At 40.3% G+C, this 19470-nt stretch overlaps 1 protein-coding gene across 1 annotated transcript; it reads right to left on the reverse strand.

The window, feature by feature from the left end:
* Positions 1–14119: 14119 nt before the first annotated feature.
* On the reverse strand, positions 14120–17595 carry LOC106152424 (forkhead box protein C2-B-like). The gene has a single exon (XM_013525989.3). The coding sequence runs from the start codon at positions 17330–17332 to the stop codon at positions 15872–15874; it is 1461 nt and encodes a 486-aa protein (XP_013381443.1). The 5' UTR covers positions 17333–17595; the 3' UTR covers positions 14120–15871.
* Between the last annotated feature and the right edge of the window lie 1875 nt (positions 17596–19470).

Here is a 19470-nt window from a genome sequence, read left to right on the forward strand (position 1 = left end):
TGAAACAGTGTTTGTTAATTTCATTTTTGTTGTTGTTTGTTTTTCTTTTATTTATTACAGTGCTGTTTATTTTCAAATGTTTATGTGCTTACGTGCACGTACATTTGGCAAGTCTTAAATTCAATTTATATTTTCTTTTTTTTTCTTATCTGGCTGCGTACATGAGAACGTAATGAGAAACACTGCAAGAATCTTCAGCGTTTCACAATACAGTTTCTTTCTCATTGACATCAACTACTGATCACTGTGTAGTGTTGATAATAAACCAAAACATAGACTGAGTCGACAAAACAAGACATCATCCGTTTTTATCCAATGTTGTTGACAGTGACTTTCAGTTGCCACAATTCTGAAACAGAATTTTTTATCTTCCTTTATCGATGTTAATGTCAATGTTTATTTTGATAGTGCGTTGAAAGTAAGGAAGAATTCGTCGTCAAGTAAAAATCTTTTTTTTTTTTGTTTGTTTGTTTGTTTTCGCTATTTCTTCTTCATGTGTTCTTGTTATGAATTGGATCTCTCTTTTCATCTGAACTGCCTAAAAACTTGCATAAAACACTGGGATGGGTTTTTCTCTTATGTCCATAAATTTTATTTGAATGCTGAACATGACATGCATTTCATACGTGTGTGTGTGTGTGTGTGTGTGAGAGAGAGAGAGAGAGAGAATGTGGGAGGGTGAGAGGAAATAACTTTTATTAAGCAATATATATTACATTACAAATAACCTCTGTTACTGACTTCTTGATGACTTCTAATTTCCAGACAGTGTTCCCCGCTTCGATTTCATTCTGGGTAATTTTTACAAGATTTCGTTTTAGAAAAGATAGAGCATACAGCGTCGGTTTGATTACATTTCCCACAAAGTTACCTGTTACGAAAATCTACTTGGGTATAATTTGAACACCTGCGGGTTTCAACTTAAAACAATTTCCGTCACTGGTACCTTCAATGAGAGGAGAGGGAGGAGAGAGGTAAGGTCTTCAAATTCCCACTCCTTCAAATAAACGCGATGATGTTGAAAGCTTTAAGAGAATTTCACTCAATAGACAATGCGTTTAAGTCAATTCACGTGTTCTAGTGGCCCGGGTCTTCCTACAATGTGGAACACTTTATTTCTGTCCTTAGAGTCGTCTTTGATGTCGGAATTGACGTACATGTCTGTCTTTAACAAGGAACGCCACAAATCGAATTATCGTCTTCTCTACCGCTCGTAGCGGGGGCTTAACGAGCCCTAACAGCTGAGTGAGCGTTTGAAAAGTAAGCACCCCGCGAAACATTGAAATCTAAACTTCATTGACAGAGACCGAGGCCGCTGAAAGTAAATATATTTGACAGCGCTAACAAGGGGAATCCCTGCCATTGATACCGGTTCACGATCTGCTGGCTCATGGAATTAATTATAACTGTAAAGATCGGGGAAATTTTGGAAAAGGGAGTGTGTGTGTACCAAACGTTTTCTCTTCGCCACCTGGAGGGAGAGAGCAGCGTTTCTACCGCGTCCGCCTGCGGAAGTCGTTTCTTGAATTTCAACCTCACTTTTAACTGCCAGCGAGGATGCCAGCAAACGCTACCAGAGGCTTTTGGTGTGCCTGACGCGATAATGAGCGCCAGGCCTTGTTCTGTGTTGTTTTTATGAAAAATATCCACATATTCGCTCCGGCATCTCGCTTCCCGCAACTCACCAATTATACCCCTCCAAGATAGAAGGCTCGGTTTCCAATTAAAACGGCCTCTGAATTTTGCACCAATTATCAGTAGTGTGTTATTCAATTTTTGTCTTCCCTCGTGTAGCTTTCAGCCTTCGGGAACCCTGCTAGTCTGCTAAAAAGCACGCCGCTGTTTTCAGCAATCTAATTCAAGAGATTTGGGTTTTGCAAACGTTTAGCCGGCTAAATTGTGAGTCTTTACGCCCTCTCTACAACACTCGGTAGCCGCGGTATAATGTAACAGCATTTGTTTGTTTGGAAAAACTAATCGATCTCAATATCTTATTTAGACCTTCACGGGTAATTATTCCGAACACTAAAACGATAGGTAGTTTATTTTCTTTCATTGCTGATAGTGATTGCTTTGGTTGCGGTCCGGTTTCTCCGTGTCACGTCGTGACGGCATTGACAGGTGCTGACCTCTGGTGGAGAAAACCGCACTGGCCCGTTTAGCTTCCAGCGCCATTCAGCCGTGTCATTAGGTGCTCAATTGCCAATTATTCTATTACGCCCTCTCTTCGATTTGTTTTTCGTGCAGCAAATATACAATAATCATTACTTGTCCTGACATTCGTTAAGAGCAGATGACAGAGGTTAAAGAGAAGGTGGGGCAAAGTTTAGGAAAAACACCAAAACATGATCTCGATTTTGGGTGAAATTTCTTTGCGATATCTTAAAATGATTCCGCGCGTCAAAAAGAATTCGCGGACAAAAAATTGCCATCTCGGTATTTTATTTGAGACTAGTTTGACTCAATAGACCTTTGCCAGCTTTACCAGCCTCTTGGTTCACGGGGTCTATTCAGCCCGTCAAATTAAGCCTGGTAAAAGGGACAATTATTCGGAATCTGGAACTCCCAACTTGTTGGGTCTCACATGGCACGCCATTGTGTTTTTGGCCTGGTCTCCTCCCCATAATAAATAGTATTGAAATTTTGAAAATGAGTTTTGAATCCGTCCTATCAAGAAAATCAACTCGGATGATTGCTCCCTCAGTACTTTGATCAATTGCAGCATGGGGGAAATTGTAAAGCTTTTCACTCAGAGCTATGCAGGGTGAACGCAGTTGGTTTATTTGCTTCAGCTTCGCCGTGCTAGCAATTAAGTTTGCAACTCTTAAAATAAATTATGCGCCACCGTTTTGAATAGAGTAAGAAAACCTATTAAATATCTAATAGGAGAAAAAGGTTGACCCTTGTAAAAGTCGAGAGGTGGAGGGGAGGGTGAGGGGAATTGAAAGTGCTGCTGGTGTTAAAGAAGCTCTTAACGCCACACTAGCCGCGGTCTATGGGACTCGACCATTCTAATGAATTGATATACAACCCACACTGCCATGCAGAATAAAAAGAAATTGTCGTTCACTCCTCCAAAAGGCGCTATCAAATTTTCCAATTGCCCTTGGCTCAAAGAGACTTTTGAGAGTTTTTAATTCAAACCCATTCAAGTGTGGGTTAGAGGTTGCGAAGGTGTTGTATAGCAAGGAAAAACCGACAAGTTTTCTCCCTGTAGTAGACAAATGAGGCCATTACTCACTAAGAACCGGGGGTTTCTTCCCTTTTCTTCGACCAATGAACCAGAGAAATATTCTCCCTTATTCAGAGGACCGTGTAATCTCTCCAGCTATTCGAGATCGAAGCATCTGGGTGTGGGCAATTCTCCTTTCGATCGAAACCCCCGTTTTCTTACCGTTAAACAAGCCCTAGTAGTCATTTCGGGTCCAGCTAGGAGTTCGGCTGCCTCCCCGCTAATAACTCTTCCCCTAACCACCGATGATATATTTTCTTTTTCCACTAAGTGAGAATTCAACATGTTTCTATCATTGGTAAAAATAACAGTTTGTAGTTCGGTTGAAGGGGGAGAATTGTTGAGTTTACACAATGATATATTTTTTCTTTGCCTTTTTTTCACCGGATGAAAAGTCGTCTAACTTGGTATGGTACCAAAAAAAGAAAAACAGTTTGCGTTCGTGTTGAACGTGTTAATGTCAGACTGCTAGGCCTATGACCAGACGCCCGAGGTCTTTTTAACAGAGGGGAGGGAAGAGAAGAAATGGAGGAGGGATTGGAGGAGGGGCCGCGTAATTGAAAATCTTTATCCTAGCAATTATTCTTCCCTCATAACCGTTCTAATGACATGCCCTACTCTTCAGTGCGGATTTGGTCCATTTCTCTCTACACATCCCTGCCATTCGCTCGGGCGAATGAGGCCGCATCATCTTTATTTACTTAACAGTTTCTAGCATTTATCGCATTTAAGGCCTATGTAGAGTTCCTTCTTTTTTACACCGAGCAAGTACCGTCAATTATTGGGTGAAAACGTGATAGGGGAGAGATGGGGGGCGTCGGTGCTCGGCAGTTAACTCGCCGGCTGTGGTATGTACAAAGTGACAAGTTTTGGGCGCGAGACACGATGTAGCCGCGATATACCTGCGGCCTTTTGCTCTCTTCGCGTCTCAGTTTTCGCATTACTTCAGCGATTCAACACCCGTGTTCAACGCTAGTCAAAATTCCGCACGGATCCAATGATGCCTCCATCTGTGCCAAGAGCTGCGGCAGCGAAAATAGAGATATTCACTCGCTTAAAAGCTTGCTTAATATACCTTTCAATTGCCGGGTGATGCCGTGAGTGTGTGTTCACTTCCGTGTGCCGTGCCCGTTTTAAGTCTGGCGTGTTTTTTATTACGATAACAAGATCGAAACACCAGATTTTATACACTGTAATTAAGTTGTGTTGATAGTGGTAAAAATGCATCATCTCCATGTGACAAGCTCGCCCTCGCGAGACGTCTTCGTATCATGACGTGAAATCTACAAGTTGTATCTTGTAAGTTTCGCTAGTCGCTTTAAGAGGCTGTTTATTTGTCTGTTTGTTGTTTTAGTTATTACAAAGATGCGAGAGCAAGCAGACGAGCTGTTGAAAGTGTACGTTAAACCCACATCACTTATTTTTTCAGCAAATAGTTGATAGTTCTCCATCGGTCCGGCCACCTGATCGGGCAAAATGCACTTGGAGTGTTCAAACTCTTCACGAGCAACAATACTAAATGTTTTGGTCTGTGTTTTTAAACATTCCCCCTTAAATTGGGCCCGTGTTTAAAAGGGTCGGCCGTCAGTTTACGCGTAGAGACGCTTGATGGTTTAACCCGATACGTCTTGAAATCTCTTACTTTTCAAGATCATGTGTTATTACCGGCTATTATATTGGCTAATGTTTAGAATAGCGGTGTAGAAGAGATTTACGTGCGCGACCTCTGACACTGGCAGCAGTTTCTCTTCTAAGATTTATGACTGGTTTTTTGGAGCAAGTTGGAGAAGTTACCAGAAATATTGCCTTTCCGAATTCTAGGCTTCTAGGCTTGAATTTTCTATGAAAATTTAGGGTTAACGCTGGAATTAAAACCAATTATCAAGGATGTGTCTTGTCTCTTCACGGAAAAGTACGGTGCACCCCTAGTTAAATTAGATGATTTAAAAAATCAATTTATTCATATTCATATTTATTCATTAACATTCAACCTTTGAAGAAACTTAGAGTATATTATTAACATCATAAACAAGGCAGTTCAGAAACATGCTCGCAATGATTTCTTCAGGCACCTGACGTCAAAAACTTGAAATCATACTTGATTTTTTTTATCGCCACTTCGTCGTAATATCCCCCGAGTTCACGCGTGCGTCATTGAGGGTTTTGTCGGTTGCCAGTAGAGGCGGCGCACCTAGCTTTGGAATTGTTCTGTCACCTTTCTGCTCTTTTCCTGCTTTCCCCACACTGAGCCGTCCCCTCTGCCACCCCTACCGTGTGGAGAACAGCCAAAACTGGTCGTCGAGAGCTAATGTGATGCGGCCCACATGGCGGTTTCGGAGAACTTGTAAAATCTGTCAGACTGTTTCACAGGTGCTGGTTGGCTTTCTGCTCGTCCTCATTATACAATATAAAAATATTTACATGATAATTATGAGGATGTTTGTAAAATTATGACAATGTTTGTTTTCAACACTCAGTTTGTCATTTAAATTTTTTAATTCAAAAATTTTTCGTTAAATGATATATTTTTCGAGCTAAATTTTGCATAGCAAACTAGAAAAAAAATCATCAGCTTTGAATCCTGTGTAATATAAATAACGATCCTTTTCCTCCCACCGCTGTGAAGTTGACATTTTAACAATTATTACGAGTATCGCCTTATTTCCTGATGAACAATTTATATAAATATCCCACCCACATTTCACACCATTAATTTTCAACCATATTGTTCCGCCCGTGTTAAATTCAATTCTTGTAAATATTTTAAATAAAATCAACAGAGGATTATTTGACTCCATGGTAAAATTTAGAAACAATGCTTATTTTGTCGCTTCAAGAGGAGATATTGATAATAATAATAATAATAGTAATAATAATATTAATGAAGGTTTTTAGCGCTAAATGATACATTGTTAAATTTCACAGCTCTCGACAATACATATTCTTATACAGAATACATTAATTATAAAAACTACAAATATTGAAAACGACAGTTGTGTATATCAGGCATATTAATCCAGCATTTTTATCTGGCATATACAATTATTGCATAAAATATCTGACGCGAAAATGCTTCATTTCAACTAAGTCAAACATTTAGCATTTCACTTCGTTAGAATCTATTTTACTCGGGTCATAGATCTTTGTCAAAATTGCTCCGTTATCAATACAAAAGGGAGATGTATAATATAAAGCATTTTCTCGTTCTGTTTAGCTAGAGAACAACCCCAGCTGATTGTACCCTTATTTGTTCGTGTTGGCGGAATCTAACTGTTTACGCCGTTAACTTCACGCCACGGGAGAATCATTCTGAAATTACATCCCGAGACTTACTCTTTTAGGAATTAATTAATCCAGGCAGAGTGTGAAAATTTCACTGGACAAAGGGCAAACTTGCGGCTTTCTCCGTTAGCCCTTCTGGGCACTACGGTGTGAAAGGCCTCATTGTGCCCATGGTAAGACGTTTACCCAGGCTTTTTAAGCTAAATACAAAAGCGACACTTCACAAAAACGGGGGAAACAACATTAGTGCGCATTTAATATCGCTCACACAACGCCTTGTACATTTCACCCTTTATTCCTTGTCGATTTCAGGCATTTTTATGTAACTTTTAACTTCCTCGTGAACAATGGCCCCTGAAAACAACAGTGAAAGAAACACGGTTTCATTTTTCATGTCTGGAAAACAATTTCATGGCAAGGACGAAGAGAGCGAGGTGGAACACGTTGTAAATCGTTCGCTCTCACAGTGGAAAATAACAATCTAATTTCAGGTTTGCTGTATCACGGCACAGGAGTGGGTTTGGGGGTCCCCCAAAAAGCCCTGAAAGGTGACGAGAAGTTATTGAAATAGATTTGTCGTGTCGTCTGCTGCGTTGATGATGGGGTGTCCCGCTGGGGAGGTGTAACCCGAGGTATACAGAGGTATCGGGAAGCGTTCACTTCACCGTGGGGACACAAATTGCAGCACAAAGGAAGTTTAATTCGATAGTCCTCCCTGGGGTAGAGTAGACGACGCTTTTGCCCTCTTAAAAAGATAGTTCTTGCGAAGAGAAGAGCTCCAACCTGCAAACAGCCATCGAAATTAATGAGAACCACCCTACCCACTAAATATCTGCGAGCTGAAGTCCTCACCTTGTTGTAGTGAGAGGAGAGCTAATTCCAACAATGGGAGAATCAAACAAATTAAATGACACTTGGAAGAAAAGCACGAGCGATTCAAAATGAGAATAAAGCCATGACCCTTCCGCACAAGAGAAGATTATTACGTTATTAGCCTGCGATGCTTTCAGGTGTCTAAAATTACAATCAGAGACCAGTGAATTTTGTGAATAATTTACAAAGAGCGAGTTGGCCGTCCAGCGAGGCGTGAATGACTTTCGAAGCACAGAGGTTGCTGATTATATAATTCCGTTACACATTTCTCTTTGCTGTAGTTAGAAGAGAGAAATGCGCCTAGAAATGACATATGTCTACCTCCAGTGTTGACATCATGTATGCCAAAAGATTCTACTAGCAGATTCATATTTATTATATTTATTAGTAACAATTTGCACAATAGACTCGAGCTGAAATACGAAACGATAACAGTGAATTTGAACCAGCACAAGAGGCTCCAAGTCTCTCTCTCCGTCACCTGAATAAAATTATAATGTCACTCTATATAGTCGGTTACAATGGTATTGTATGGGGTCTTCTTGCTGAGTAGTGGTAATAACGTCCGACTGTAGCGCTGCAGATGCATGTTTTGATGAACCGTTGGAAGACTGAAAAATAACCAAAAACAGCATCACATATTAAATCAGTGTTGTTATCTTAAACTAGAATTAAATGGGTTATTTTCCTTGCGCTTTGAGAGTCACTTTTGCTACAGAATTAAGAGCCTTGCAGAACTGTGTATAAATATCGCGATTTGACATTTATCTCGGATTGCGTTTCATTATGTGCCGTCGCGAAATGCCATTATTTTTCTCTATCTAATATATAAATGCTATCCCCGTATTGAACGCATTAAGTCTTAATCGTCCAATTAAGTTCACCTTTTTCTCTTCAATCCCAGGCGAGTGTCGGGAGAGCAAACGCGAGAAACGCGAGACAACGACTGCTGGTGAAATGGTACTCATCTCGAGCTGAGGATGCTATCCCTGACATGTGCCCAATCACTCTTAAATAAATTAATTTCTTTATTGCAGTGTATTAGAAGGTCTCGGGTTACCCTCTCCCCGCACCGAGAAATAAAGTACTTAATCGAGAATAATGGACGCTGGTTCGTTCCATCGAGTCTGATAAAGGAGACGTATATTGTCTCGCGTTTCACCCTGTCTCGCTAGGAGCAATTGTCTGTTTAAGTGTCTACGGTTCAATTTGTCGTCAAGTCGGTGACGACAGGGAAAAGAACGCTCAGCTGTCATCGTAGGAGATTTTAAAGATAGGCGAGGCAGGTAGTCACTGATCTAACAATAATAATGATAATAATAATAATAATACTATAACCAGTATTAATAGTATTACCAATGACTTCTCATCTAGGTCAGTAGACATATAGATTTGTTGTCAATGATCAATGTTTAATGAATGTATAAATGAATGAATAAATAAATACACTCAAGCTGCGTGGATAGCATAATATAGATAATGAATAAATAAAGCCAAATAAACAAACCTCTGCCTTGCCTTGACTGGGCCGTTTGTTTTCTTTGGTGCACACTTGATGTCTTGATATCAAGCTTATGAGAGGCAAAAGCGGTTATCAAAGTCATTAACGAATACATGCAATTGAAATTAAGTAATTTTTTCCGCGGTGAACCGTTCCGGGCTACTCCCTCCCCATTACGAGTGACTAGCTTTGGGAGTAAAAGTACACGCCAATCAAAAACAATCCTCAAAAGTTAACACATTGATTTGACCGGCTCGGATTCTATGAATATTGTGAAATATATGAAATTAAACTTCCCCGGTAAATCGAATAACTATTCCTCTCGAGATATGCCATTATACTAAGTCAACAACACAGAAAGCGTCGCGTCACTCAAATTACAATTAAAGTCAAGGCTAGAGCAGCGGCTAAATCCAAAGACAATCCACTAAAACAATTAGAAGACAAATTAAGCTTTGGAAAGATATTGGACAATTATTAACCGCAAAACAGCCGTTGCAAAATTTGTGAAAAGCAGACATTCAGAGTTTGCTTTGTAAATTATTTCCAAGCACAAAAAAAAGGAAAAAAAGGAAAGAAAAATATCATCCATAATTTGCAGGTAACATTACTTGATAATGATATATTATTTTGTTATTTTCGAGTGCTTATAAAATATTTTATATATTAAGAAATATTGTAAGTACTTACTTTTTTGTCAATATTACCCCGCGCTTCTTTTAAGATTGTACATGAGTCGAGTTAGGATTATATCATTAACACGCGGATTTTATTATTAACACAAGGAATTCTCGAACTATTCGAGACTTTGACAGCTGCGGGGTCTAAGAACAATTTGCTAGGTAAAAGTTGGTCGGGAAATCTAATATTGAGGTGTGGGCAAAATTCAGATCATTCTCAGATTTGTAGGCGCAGCTTGAAACGGCCATTGTTTTCGGCTTTCTGATGAACTTTTTCTCTGCCCGCATAGAAACTTTCACACAGACATTCTGTACTTAACACAAGTGGTAACACACAATGCCATGGTTGACATCGGTGAATTTTTCCACGGTTCCAGTTAATTATGGATTTCTGGAAATTAAACTTGGAAGCCTCACCCCAGCCCGAGCAGAGAACAGTGGAGAGTTCTCTGTGGAGGTTTCTGCTCGAAATCGCTGGAACTAAAGGACTGAGTCGAAATTATCGAAGAACGTTTAGTACAATCCATCGCATGGTCTCATAACAAAATGGTCCAAACAATGCAACCCCAAATCAATTGTGGGACTCGGCTAAATAAGAAATTGACAAACTAATTCAAGCGATGAGAGAAACTTAAATTTCAGTGTCAACGAATCGATGCTGTCCACGACTACAAGGTTAGAAAAATACGTTGCTGTAATTGCTAGTTATCGACTTTTCTGAAAGAAAATCGTCCAAAGTGTACAACGATAGGGCACCCTCTCTCCAAGCGTGCTGTTGAAAAACAACCAAAAATAACATTTTAATTATATGACTTTCAATTAAGTGGTTTACTCTCAATTAGTAGAACTAATAAAGGACAAAATGTTAATTGTTGGATTACGCACGAATATTTGTAATAACTACTAAGCGGCTTCTGGGTAACCTGATTACTTTGATAAATACGTTGGTAGTAAGACTAGAAAACATTCATCTGCGTTTTTCTGTTAAGAGCATAAAGTTATGTCCCACCTCCAGTTTCAGCGTTTTTTGTTTTATTTTTAGATATCGCTTCTATAGTCAATTTATAACGATAGCAAAAAATAGTCCACACAGAATTTATTAAACAAAAAGTTGCACATTAAAAACATTAAACGTTCAAAAAAGTCTATGTAAATCAACACACACTTGCTTCACAGAGCAAATTGTTTGCCAGAAATTACCAAAGAGGAGGACGGGATAAGCATCGATCACGCACTTAAGTGCATTTCCTGAGCCGTTTAAAAGCCGTGTTCAAAGCAGCAAATGTATATATCTTTTGTTTATAGCTCCAACCCCATGTTGAACTTGGTTTCCAAAATCGGATGGTCGCACTGGGGCGCCTCGCTGTTGCTACTAATGTGTTTAAAATACGAAACTAAAAAGCTGCTGATTCTGACCGACTTTGGGTGACCCATATGAACTAAGCCCAAAATACTGCCTTCCTCCTTAATTAAAATACCATGGGCATTATATCTAACACTCCCCTTCCAAAAAAAAATTCATTTTTGATCTTTTTGCGATTCAACGTAGTGAAATTCGTGACAAGGCCATTTTTTTATCTGGCTTTATTTTCTATAATCACCTATAGCGAGGGTGTCGTTACTCCGGGATCGAGCTGTACAAATATGTCAACAATACAAGGACTGACTGGTTCTATATAACTTGCAATTTCACCCACCTCGACAAGGCTGTGTCTATTTGTTCAGCTAAATTGAAACATTTATTCGACAGCCCGGTGGTCCTAAGAGTAATAATAGAAGTCAAATCCCACAACGAAACAGCCCATGCTGCACGTTAAATATCATTAAAAACTAATTTGGATATATCTTTATAAAATTCAGTGAATTTTGTAATTATCTTGCAGTTTATTTTGAACTGTATGTATTTTAGCACAATTAGTGCGGATAAGGTTAAGGTTGATTTGGGGAATTGTGGCATTATTTTTTTTTACAGAATAACACTTTATTTGAATAATGACTCAGTTGAAATAGAAACATAATTTGACCTTCGAAAGATTTGTATTTTTTTCCCTTAATATAATCTAAAGATAACATATTTTCTTTCCAACAAATGCAAAATCGTCTTGAATATTTTGTCTCCTTATAAAATATATTCTTACTCTGCATTTTAATAGCTAACTTTTGGTACTATAATTTGTGATATCTCCAGAAAGAAAATGATCTGAAAATAGACACCTATTCAGCGATTAAATCCACATAAAAAAGTCAAAAGCATAGCTGCAAATTTCGCATTTCCCGCCGCTGCTTTGATTCAGGGTGGCGAATATTATCGTAGAATTCTTCGTGTGAATTCAGATAAAATCTGGCATTTTTCTCGAGTTTCTGTAAAACAGTGAAATATATCGTATTTTCAAGTGGTGGTTCAACCAGATGTTTGCAGGGATAAATAGCCGCAGAAGACGCTCTGGTTTCCCTCGCTGTAGGAAAAAAAGAGAATTCCCGATTTAGAGAGGTGGTGTGCATAACCATTCAATATAGATATCAAATGTGGTTCCTTGGACCTACATGAACTGCAGTTTTTTTTTTTTCTTTCAATGCACATATCTTAACCAATTAGTTTTTTTTCTATGCCTCTAAAATACGCTAATTGTAATTAATTTTTTATGTGTAGATTTTTCTCTCACACAAATATGCTACTGCTGGCGGTGGAAGGCATCTGACCGATACAGTAAGTTTTCATGTAAATCTACAAATTGCAAAAGTCTTCAAAATATGTCAGCTTGCCTGCACGTAAAGAGGCATGTGATAGTTATATGATTAGGGACGAGTTAGGGGTGGGGACTGGAAAGCGAGCGTAAAATTATTCAATTACTGTGTAGAGATAGGCAGATAATTACCCCATGGTGGGGCAAGTAGCGGGAACCAACGCAGAGTTACGTAAGTGGACAGGGAGAGAGCAGCTCGCGCAGAAACTTGATCCCTCACCCCGGACTCCTCCACCTGGCGCGTCCGAAATTTGATTTGGGCAACACGATCATAACATGAATTTCTGTCCGAGGGAATTCTAATCAAAAGTGATTTTCACAGTGAAAAAACTAAATACACTAATTCGTTTTAAAGACGACTGCTTTTTGATTTATTTTTTTCACATTTTTTTTCACTTCCTCGTGGGTGAAAATGAATAAGAGATAGAAGAGTCACGAAACGTGAATCATTCCGCCATGTTGGTTTCCCGTCTTCCCTACTGTTTTTAAATGGGGGCACCCGGTACACGATTAATTGCACATCTCATATGGTACACATGATTCTAGTTAGGGACTTGTTGAGGCAAATTTGTACCCCATGTCTTCAGCAAATGTCCGCGCAAATTCTCAGCTGACCAATTAATTAAGAGTATGGCTTCGAGGTAGGTTCAAAGATGGTCCGATTTTAACTCCCCTGCCCACCCTCTCATTGCTAAGGAAAGAAAGGACGGACTTTGGGAGGTTTATCCAATCACCGTGGAACAAAGCAGAGTTTGGTCAGTCCTGAAATGAGCAATTTAGACCCAATTTTCCGTCAGATTGCTGGGATGTAAAAGGGGAATTGAAATACGCGTGCAGTGGCCAAAAAGGGCTTACTTTAAAAGTTCCGCTTCAATTCACCCCGAGGAAAGCAAACATTAGCCTCATAGCTGCAAAGTACCGCTAATTGCATTAAGTAACAATGGACGCTTGTCTGTTTGGATAACGGTATAAAGACATGGTACTTTCACTCTTTATCTACCTACCAATGAATAGGACAGAAAAGACTAATGCTCTTTCAATGGGTTTATAAGTTTGGAAAGCGTAAATTGCACCCAAGTTTTCTCTCGGTACTAAAACGTGATCTCCTCTGTCAGAAATTAGGAAGCTTAAACCCCAAAATGTTCATCTCGCTTTCTAAGCACATTAAAACCATCTCGCTCATCTTGCATGAAAAATTTTCTCCTGTTGATACTTTTGAGCTTAATGCTCGTATTATTTGCATTGTAACCTATCCGTATAAAAGAAAAAGGTAAGAGGATTTTCTGTAGTGAAAATCCCTGAGATAAGGTGAAATAATCGCCAAATGACCACCTTCGCCTCGGGTGGAAAAGCGGTGCTTCACAAAAATCACTAATTCTTCAAAAGAGCCGCATCTGAGAAGAGCTTAAGAATAATTTCTTTCTAAAATTACGAACTCTTTCATTCGATAATCATGTTAAATTTGCCTGGGCTGAGTTTTATTTGATGCAGAAAAAATTACTTTTACATTTTACCCAGTGACAATCACCCGAAATATCCAACCTTTTTGTCATGCTGTACCTGAATTTCTAACTTAAATTTTTTTTTCTTCGCCTCCAATTTTATTCATCCAATTTACATGATTAAGAAAAATTATTTATATTTCTTCTGATCAAATTTGATATTAATAGTCACCATTATAATTTTGATTTTTTTAAAAATTAATTTAAAATTTGATTATATTAGAATAAAAATCAGTGTGTTAAAATATTTAATTTCCACACTCGAGTTTTTTCTAAAAAGTATAAAAGCATGAATACCAATAAAATTAATATTTTAGTACAAAATGTTTATTGCATCTTAAGTGCATGTGACTAAAACTATACCAATACGCTACAAAACACGTACATTTTTTTTCTAGGAGGAACAAATTGAATTGTGAGTATACTGACGACTTGCTACTACCAAATTCTGTACATTTATCTAAGAATAATATAATAATAATATTTATAACATGTGTAGCAAAAAAGAAACTTTGGTATACTGCGTAGAGGATGTTCCTTAACTTATAAAAATATTTAAATATCTGAGTAAAATCTTTTTTGATTGTCTCGATCGCCTTTTATTATAATTATAATATTATTGTTAGTAAAAAGAGTGGAATTGTCTCTTCTTGCACCCTGCTCCATTACTCCTGAACACCGAAATAAACGGTGCCATCAATACTCCTTAACATTTTGAAAAAAAGTGTCCTTGCACAGATTAAATGAAAAATTAAAAATAAAAACAATAACTGTAGAACCGTGTACCACATTTTTTTCGACCGTTAGCTCATTTTCCTAAGATGACACTACATACACACGCGCTTAAACGGCGATAAACCTTAGCAAGAAAATGTGTGATTTAGCCCACTAGATTTGTTGACATCTGGATTATTATCAGCTCACCTTGTTTACTGAGAATACACGCACCTATTATCTAGTGCTAAAATTAAAAACAACTGATAATAATACTACCAATCAATTCCTTAAGGTGATAAACCAACAACGGACCAAATCGAAGTTATTTATGATACAATTTAGAGTTTGTATATGCAGGATCTAAGTACAAACAAAACTACTGCAGATCCCGCCGCCATATTTTTTACAAAAAAAAAAAATTGCTCTACATGCAGAGCTCAAGATGGATTTAATCCAAATTCAAAAATATTATTTCGACCTAGATCTTCGGGTGAGCCCGTATATTATTGTCAGAAAATTAATGATTTTTCTCCACACATTACCTATAGGCTAGCTATCACGGGGTTTATCTGGCGAATTTCTAATATGGTGACAGTATTTCTGTGGTACAAAAGATCTCAATAGACTTGACTGTCTCTCTCTATACTGTCTGTTTGAATAGATCACTTGCCCGCCTCTTTCAACAAATTGTACAGCAAAATAAACAAACTGAATGACGGGGTAACTGTCACAGATAAAGTAATTTTACGACGCTTCCTGTCCTTTTGATGACACTCGCTGGTCCGAAAACTTGAGACATATGTTACCAGAGCTAGACACAGGACTTTTGGACGTAAATTTGGAGTCCATTTCATCACGTCCTTTACAGCTATATAAACTTAATGCTTCAACCAGAGATTCAAATTAATCATAACAACACCCTGCGTGCCTTATACTTTTACTCTCCACTCACAAAAATATTCACAGAATTAACTGGGTTAAATTTTCACCAAATTAAATCTCATATACATTTTTTGGCAATTTTTGTGGCATACAACACGAACTGTATTTTTCAAGGATCGAGTATTTAACGCCTGTCAAGAAATAAATATAATTGGACAGAATTACTAAATAATTACAACTTGTTCTCAGTAAATAAATATCGAGCTTTCTTGACAGAACACCAACACCCGCCGCAAAATTCCAGCACGTTTTTCAGTGGAAAATTCATCCCATGAAATTTCTGTGAATTATTTTGCCTCGGCAATGTGATCATTTGGGTACTTACAGGCAGTAAATTAACAACATGCCGTGAAGTAGAAGTAGTAGGGCGTGAAGTCACAGAGTCACAAGAGTTCACACTAATATTTGGTACAGTCATAGGCGTAGGGCGAAGTCTTATATGGGCCTCTGTAGGCGGCAAGCTGACAGCTGTCCGATGTCGCCGTCTGTTGCGCTGTGGAACTGTACAGGTAAGAGTTATTAATGTCCGCGCCTCCATGACTCAAATCCGTCACATTTGAAGCAGGAAGATACCAGGAATTGGGTGTACGGGAATAGGCAGGGGCTTGGTGCGTCATGTTCATAGACAACCCCTGGTCGTCAGTTGCCCCGGACATGGCGGCCATGGAGGGCATGCCAGAGCTTAGGGGACGCTCCCCTGGGAACACGGAAGCAGCTGCGTTGTTGAGAGCGGCGTAACCCATGGGGCTGGAGGTCTGCAGGGGACGGCCGTAGGCTGACAGGGGCTGGGGAGAGATCAACTGGGAAGACGCCCCCGGTCGAGAGACAGACGTTAACATAGTCAGATCCGAGCTTTGTGTGGTCATAATATTTTCCACGGAAAAGTTGTTCACGGAACTCACCGCCACAGAGTCGTATGTTAGCGGGTCTGGCGGAATAGGGAGAGAATTCTGCGAGGAGGATTGCTTCATGCCGCCATTACTCATCGAGTCAATGGGTTCGAGTTTGGTTTGAACTAAATTGCTTGAGCCCGGAGTGTTGGATTCGGAAGATACCATGAGATGCTGCTGCTGCTGTTGATGTTGTTGTTGCTGCTGTTGCTGTTGTTGTTGCTGGGATTTTAACTCCAAATCCGAGGGGTCACTTTCCCCTGTCTGTCCCTGAGAATCCCCATCACTCATCCCTCCATCAATCCCGCTTTTCTGTCCATCCGTGAACGACGCAGATGATTTATCACGCTCCTCGCGGTCCTTCAGAGCGTCTTTCTTCTTGAACCTCCTCCTGCGTCTCAGATAACTGCCGTTGTCGAACATATTATAGCTGTCAGGGTCCAGGGACCAGTAGCTGCCCTTCCCTGGCTTCTTGTCATCGCGAGGAACCTTGATGAAGCACTCATTAAGGCTGAGATTGTGGCGTATGGAGTTCTGCCAGCCTTGCTTATTTTCTCGATAATATGGAAACCTGTCCATAATAAACTGATAGATCCCGTTCAGCGTGACCTTCTTCTCCGGGGCGCTCATAATGGACATGGCTATGAGAGCGATGTAGCTGTAAGGGGGTTTCACCATATCCTTGGGGGTGGTCTGGGGCCCGTACGGCTGGTGGCCGTAGGGAGAAGGCCTGTGCATGGCGTACTGGTCTGGATACATGGTCATTCCCGTTGGCCCCATGGACATACCGGTCGAGGGGTACCCCGAGGGTGACTGGTGCCTGTAGTAGTTCTGTGTGTCGTAGAAGGAAGGCATGCTCGGCACCATCCCTAGGCCGCTGGGGTTGGAAGGCATAGCAGTCATGGAGTGGGCCGGGTACCGCGTCTGGAGAGTCCCGCCCGCCTGCATTGGCTGCATGACAGAGCACATCTAAACTGAACACGTTCTTACGCGGTGGACTTCTTCCTCTCTTCCTACTATTATCTGGCTTTAGCGTCTTGCTTGCTGCCACTTCTTTCCTTCCTCCTTTTCACTGTGTTACTCGGTCTACCTTCACACTGACAGACCTATTTGATTGTGTGTGTGTTTATCTCAGAAAGATCAACTTGTAGATCTCCTTAATATTACTCCAGCAAGCCCCCTCTCACGTCAACATGGGCTATCACATGATTTGTTGTTATGCCAAGCTGCCGTATAAGGAAACTAAGCCCCACCCATGCGTGTAATCGGACCAATCACATCTCCGATTAGTCAGTGCTCGGCCACACACAATGGAGGGCTTTTCAGAATATCATAATTATGCTTAGATGAGCTTTTCAATGATTCGATGTCAGTTTGACTGCCAAAGCTAGAAAAACTTTGCAACTGAGGGCTGGGTTGGGGAAATTGACACTGCAAAGGCTGTCAAGACGTCCCAGTTCATTTTTGCCCTGTTGTTTTGCCCCAGTTTTAGCACACAGGGAGAAAATGTTTTCTTTGTGGATATTTTGCTGGAAAATAAGCACTCGACAAGATCTAACATAAACCGATTATAATCAAATGAATACCCGCATAAAGAGAGACACTTACAAACACTTGTAAAGCAAAACATTATTGCTGTACTCGAGTATAGTATTGATGCATGATAAGAGAAAATAAAGATGTTCAGGCAGTGTGTTTGGAGGATCAATTTTTAAAGTAAGCAAAACCAGGACCCGAACGCGATAAAAACAACATATTCCTGATAAACCAAAGGCAGAGCAAGGTTGAGGATTTCAGAACTGACTTGGAAGCTGTCAGAGAAAGTGGCAGGCCGGTCTGAAAGCTATTGTTCCCAGACAACGTAAATGAGATCGCTTCTCTCACAGCTGTTACTGATTACCGGTGGCAGCAAAGGAAATCCCGGGTTACCGATGTCCAGGCAGGGTGCCGCGGCCACTGCCCAAATTTTGGCCATCTTTGCCCGAGGGTCCTGCAGCTGGACTCGTGTAGGTGCTAGCGGGGGACGATGGCGTTGCTGCCGACGGTGAAACAGCGACCGAGGAGCGAGCGGCCACTCCCGGACGAGCCTCCTCCCTTTCCGTGAGAAAGTACCTGACAGTTTTCCCACCGGTGTGCGACGCAGGGAGCGCGGGGGACATCAAAGTTAAGAGGAATTGTGTAAGTTTCACTAGCTTAAGTGTTCGGTACAGCGCTGTGCTAACAATGTCAAGGAGATCGGTCAACAATTAATGTGCTTAGATCTATTTGCTCTGCCTTTAAGCCGGCTACTGTAAACGCACAACTAGATACACCAAGGTGTTGTCGATAATACGTTTATAACTGCATCCACCCCTAGAGGAGACCCCTTTGACGGTCTTAAGCCTCCCTTACGTAGACAGGACAAACCTACCAAGACCCACGCGGGAAAAATATTCGTGCCTTTCCATTTACCGTTTCATTTGATTTTTGCAAAATTATTCTCCAGTGAGGCGTAAACGGAGAATTGGTCCGACCCTTTGGCAGCAATTTCGTGTGATTTCTATGCAATGTATTTGCGTTAGCTTTAAGGAATTGTAAGGCCTATTTTCCAGCCCTGTAGTCGGGTGTGAATAGGCCCCGTTAAGTGAATAGCGAGCGTGCAAAAGCGGTTTTGTCCGCTCCTCCAAGAACCTAGGGGTAGATCGCATTGTGTTTGTGCACATTATTTGAACAAAGCTCTGCTAACGGGATTCCGTCCATCTCGTAATAAGTTTGCTCCTTTTCGGTGGGCGTGTAGAGGCAAAAAGGGTGTAATGTTTGGAAAGGGGAGGCCGAACACAAATTGCCTGAATGTATTAACAAGCAGAAACAAGCCAATTAAAACTGCCTAGGTAACTGGTGTTAAATCGCCCAGGTAAATCCTAGCCAAAATAGCCCCGTGCCTCCCCCCGTGTAACACACACAGTCACACAAACGAACACGTACAGGTCGAAATGAACAAAATATCAACAATGGAATGTAAATTTACCCAGTGCCCACAAAAAGCGTGAGAAGTAGCGGCTAGGAAGTATCTAAGGCTGTTCATAAACATATTAGGTTATGAAGTGCCTTCGAGTAAGAGAGGCATA

Source organism: Lingula anatina, chromosome 4, assembly GCF_051362555.1.
Source record: "Lingula anatina isolate TDL-2025a chromosome 4, LinAna3.0, whole genome shotgun sequence".
NCBI classification, from domain to species: domain Eukaryota; kingdom Metazoa; phylum Brachiopoda; class Lingulata; order Lingulida; family Lingulidae; genus Lingula; species Lingula anatina.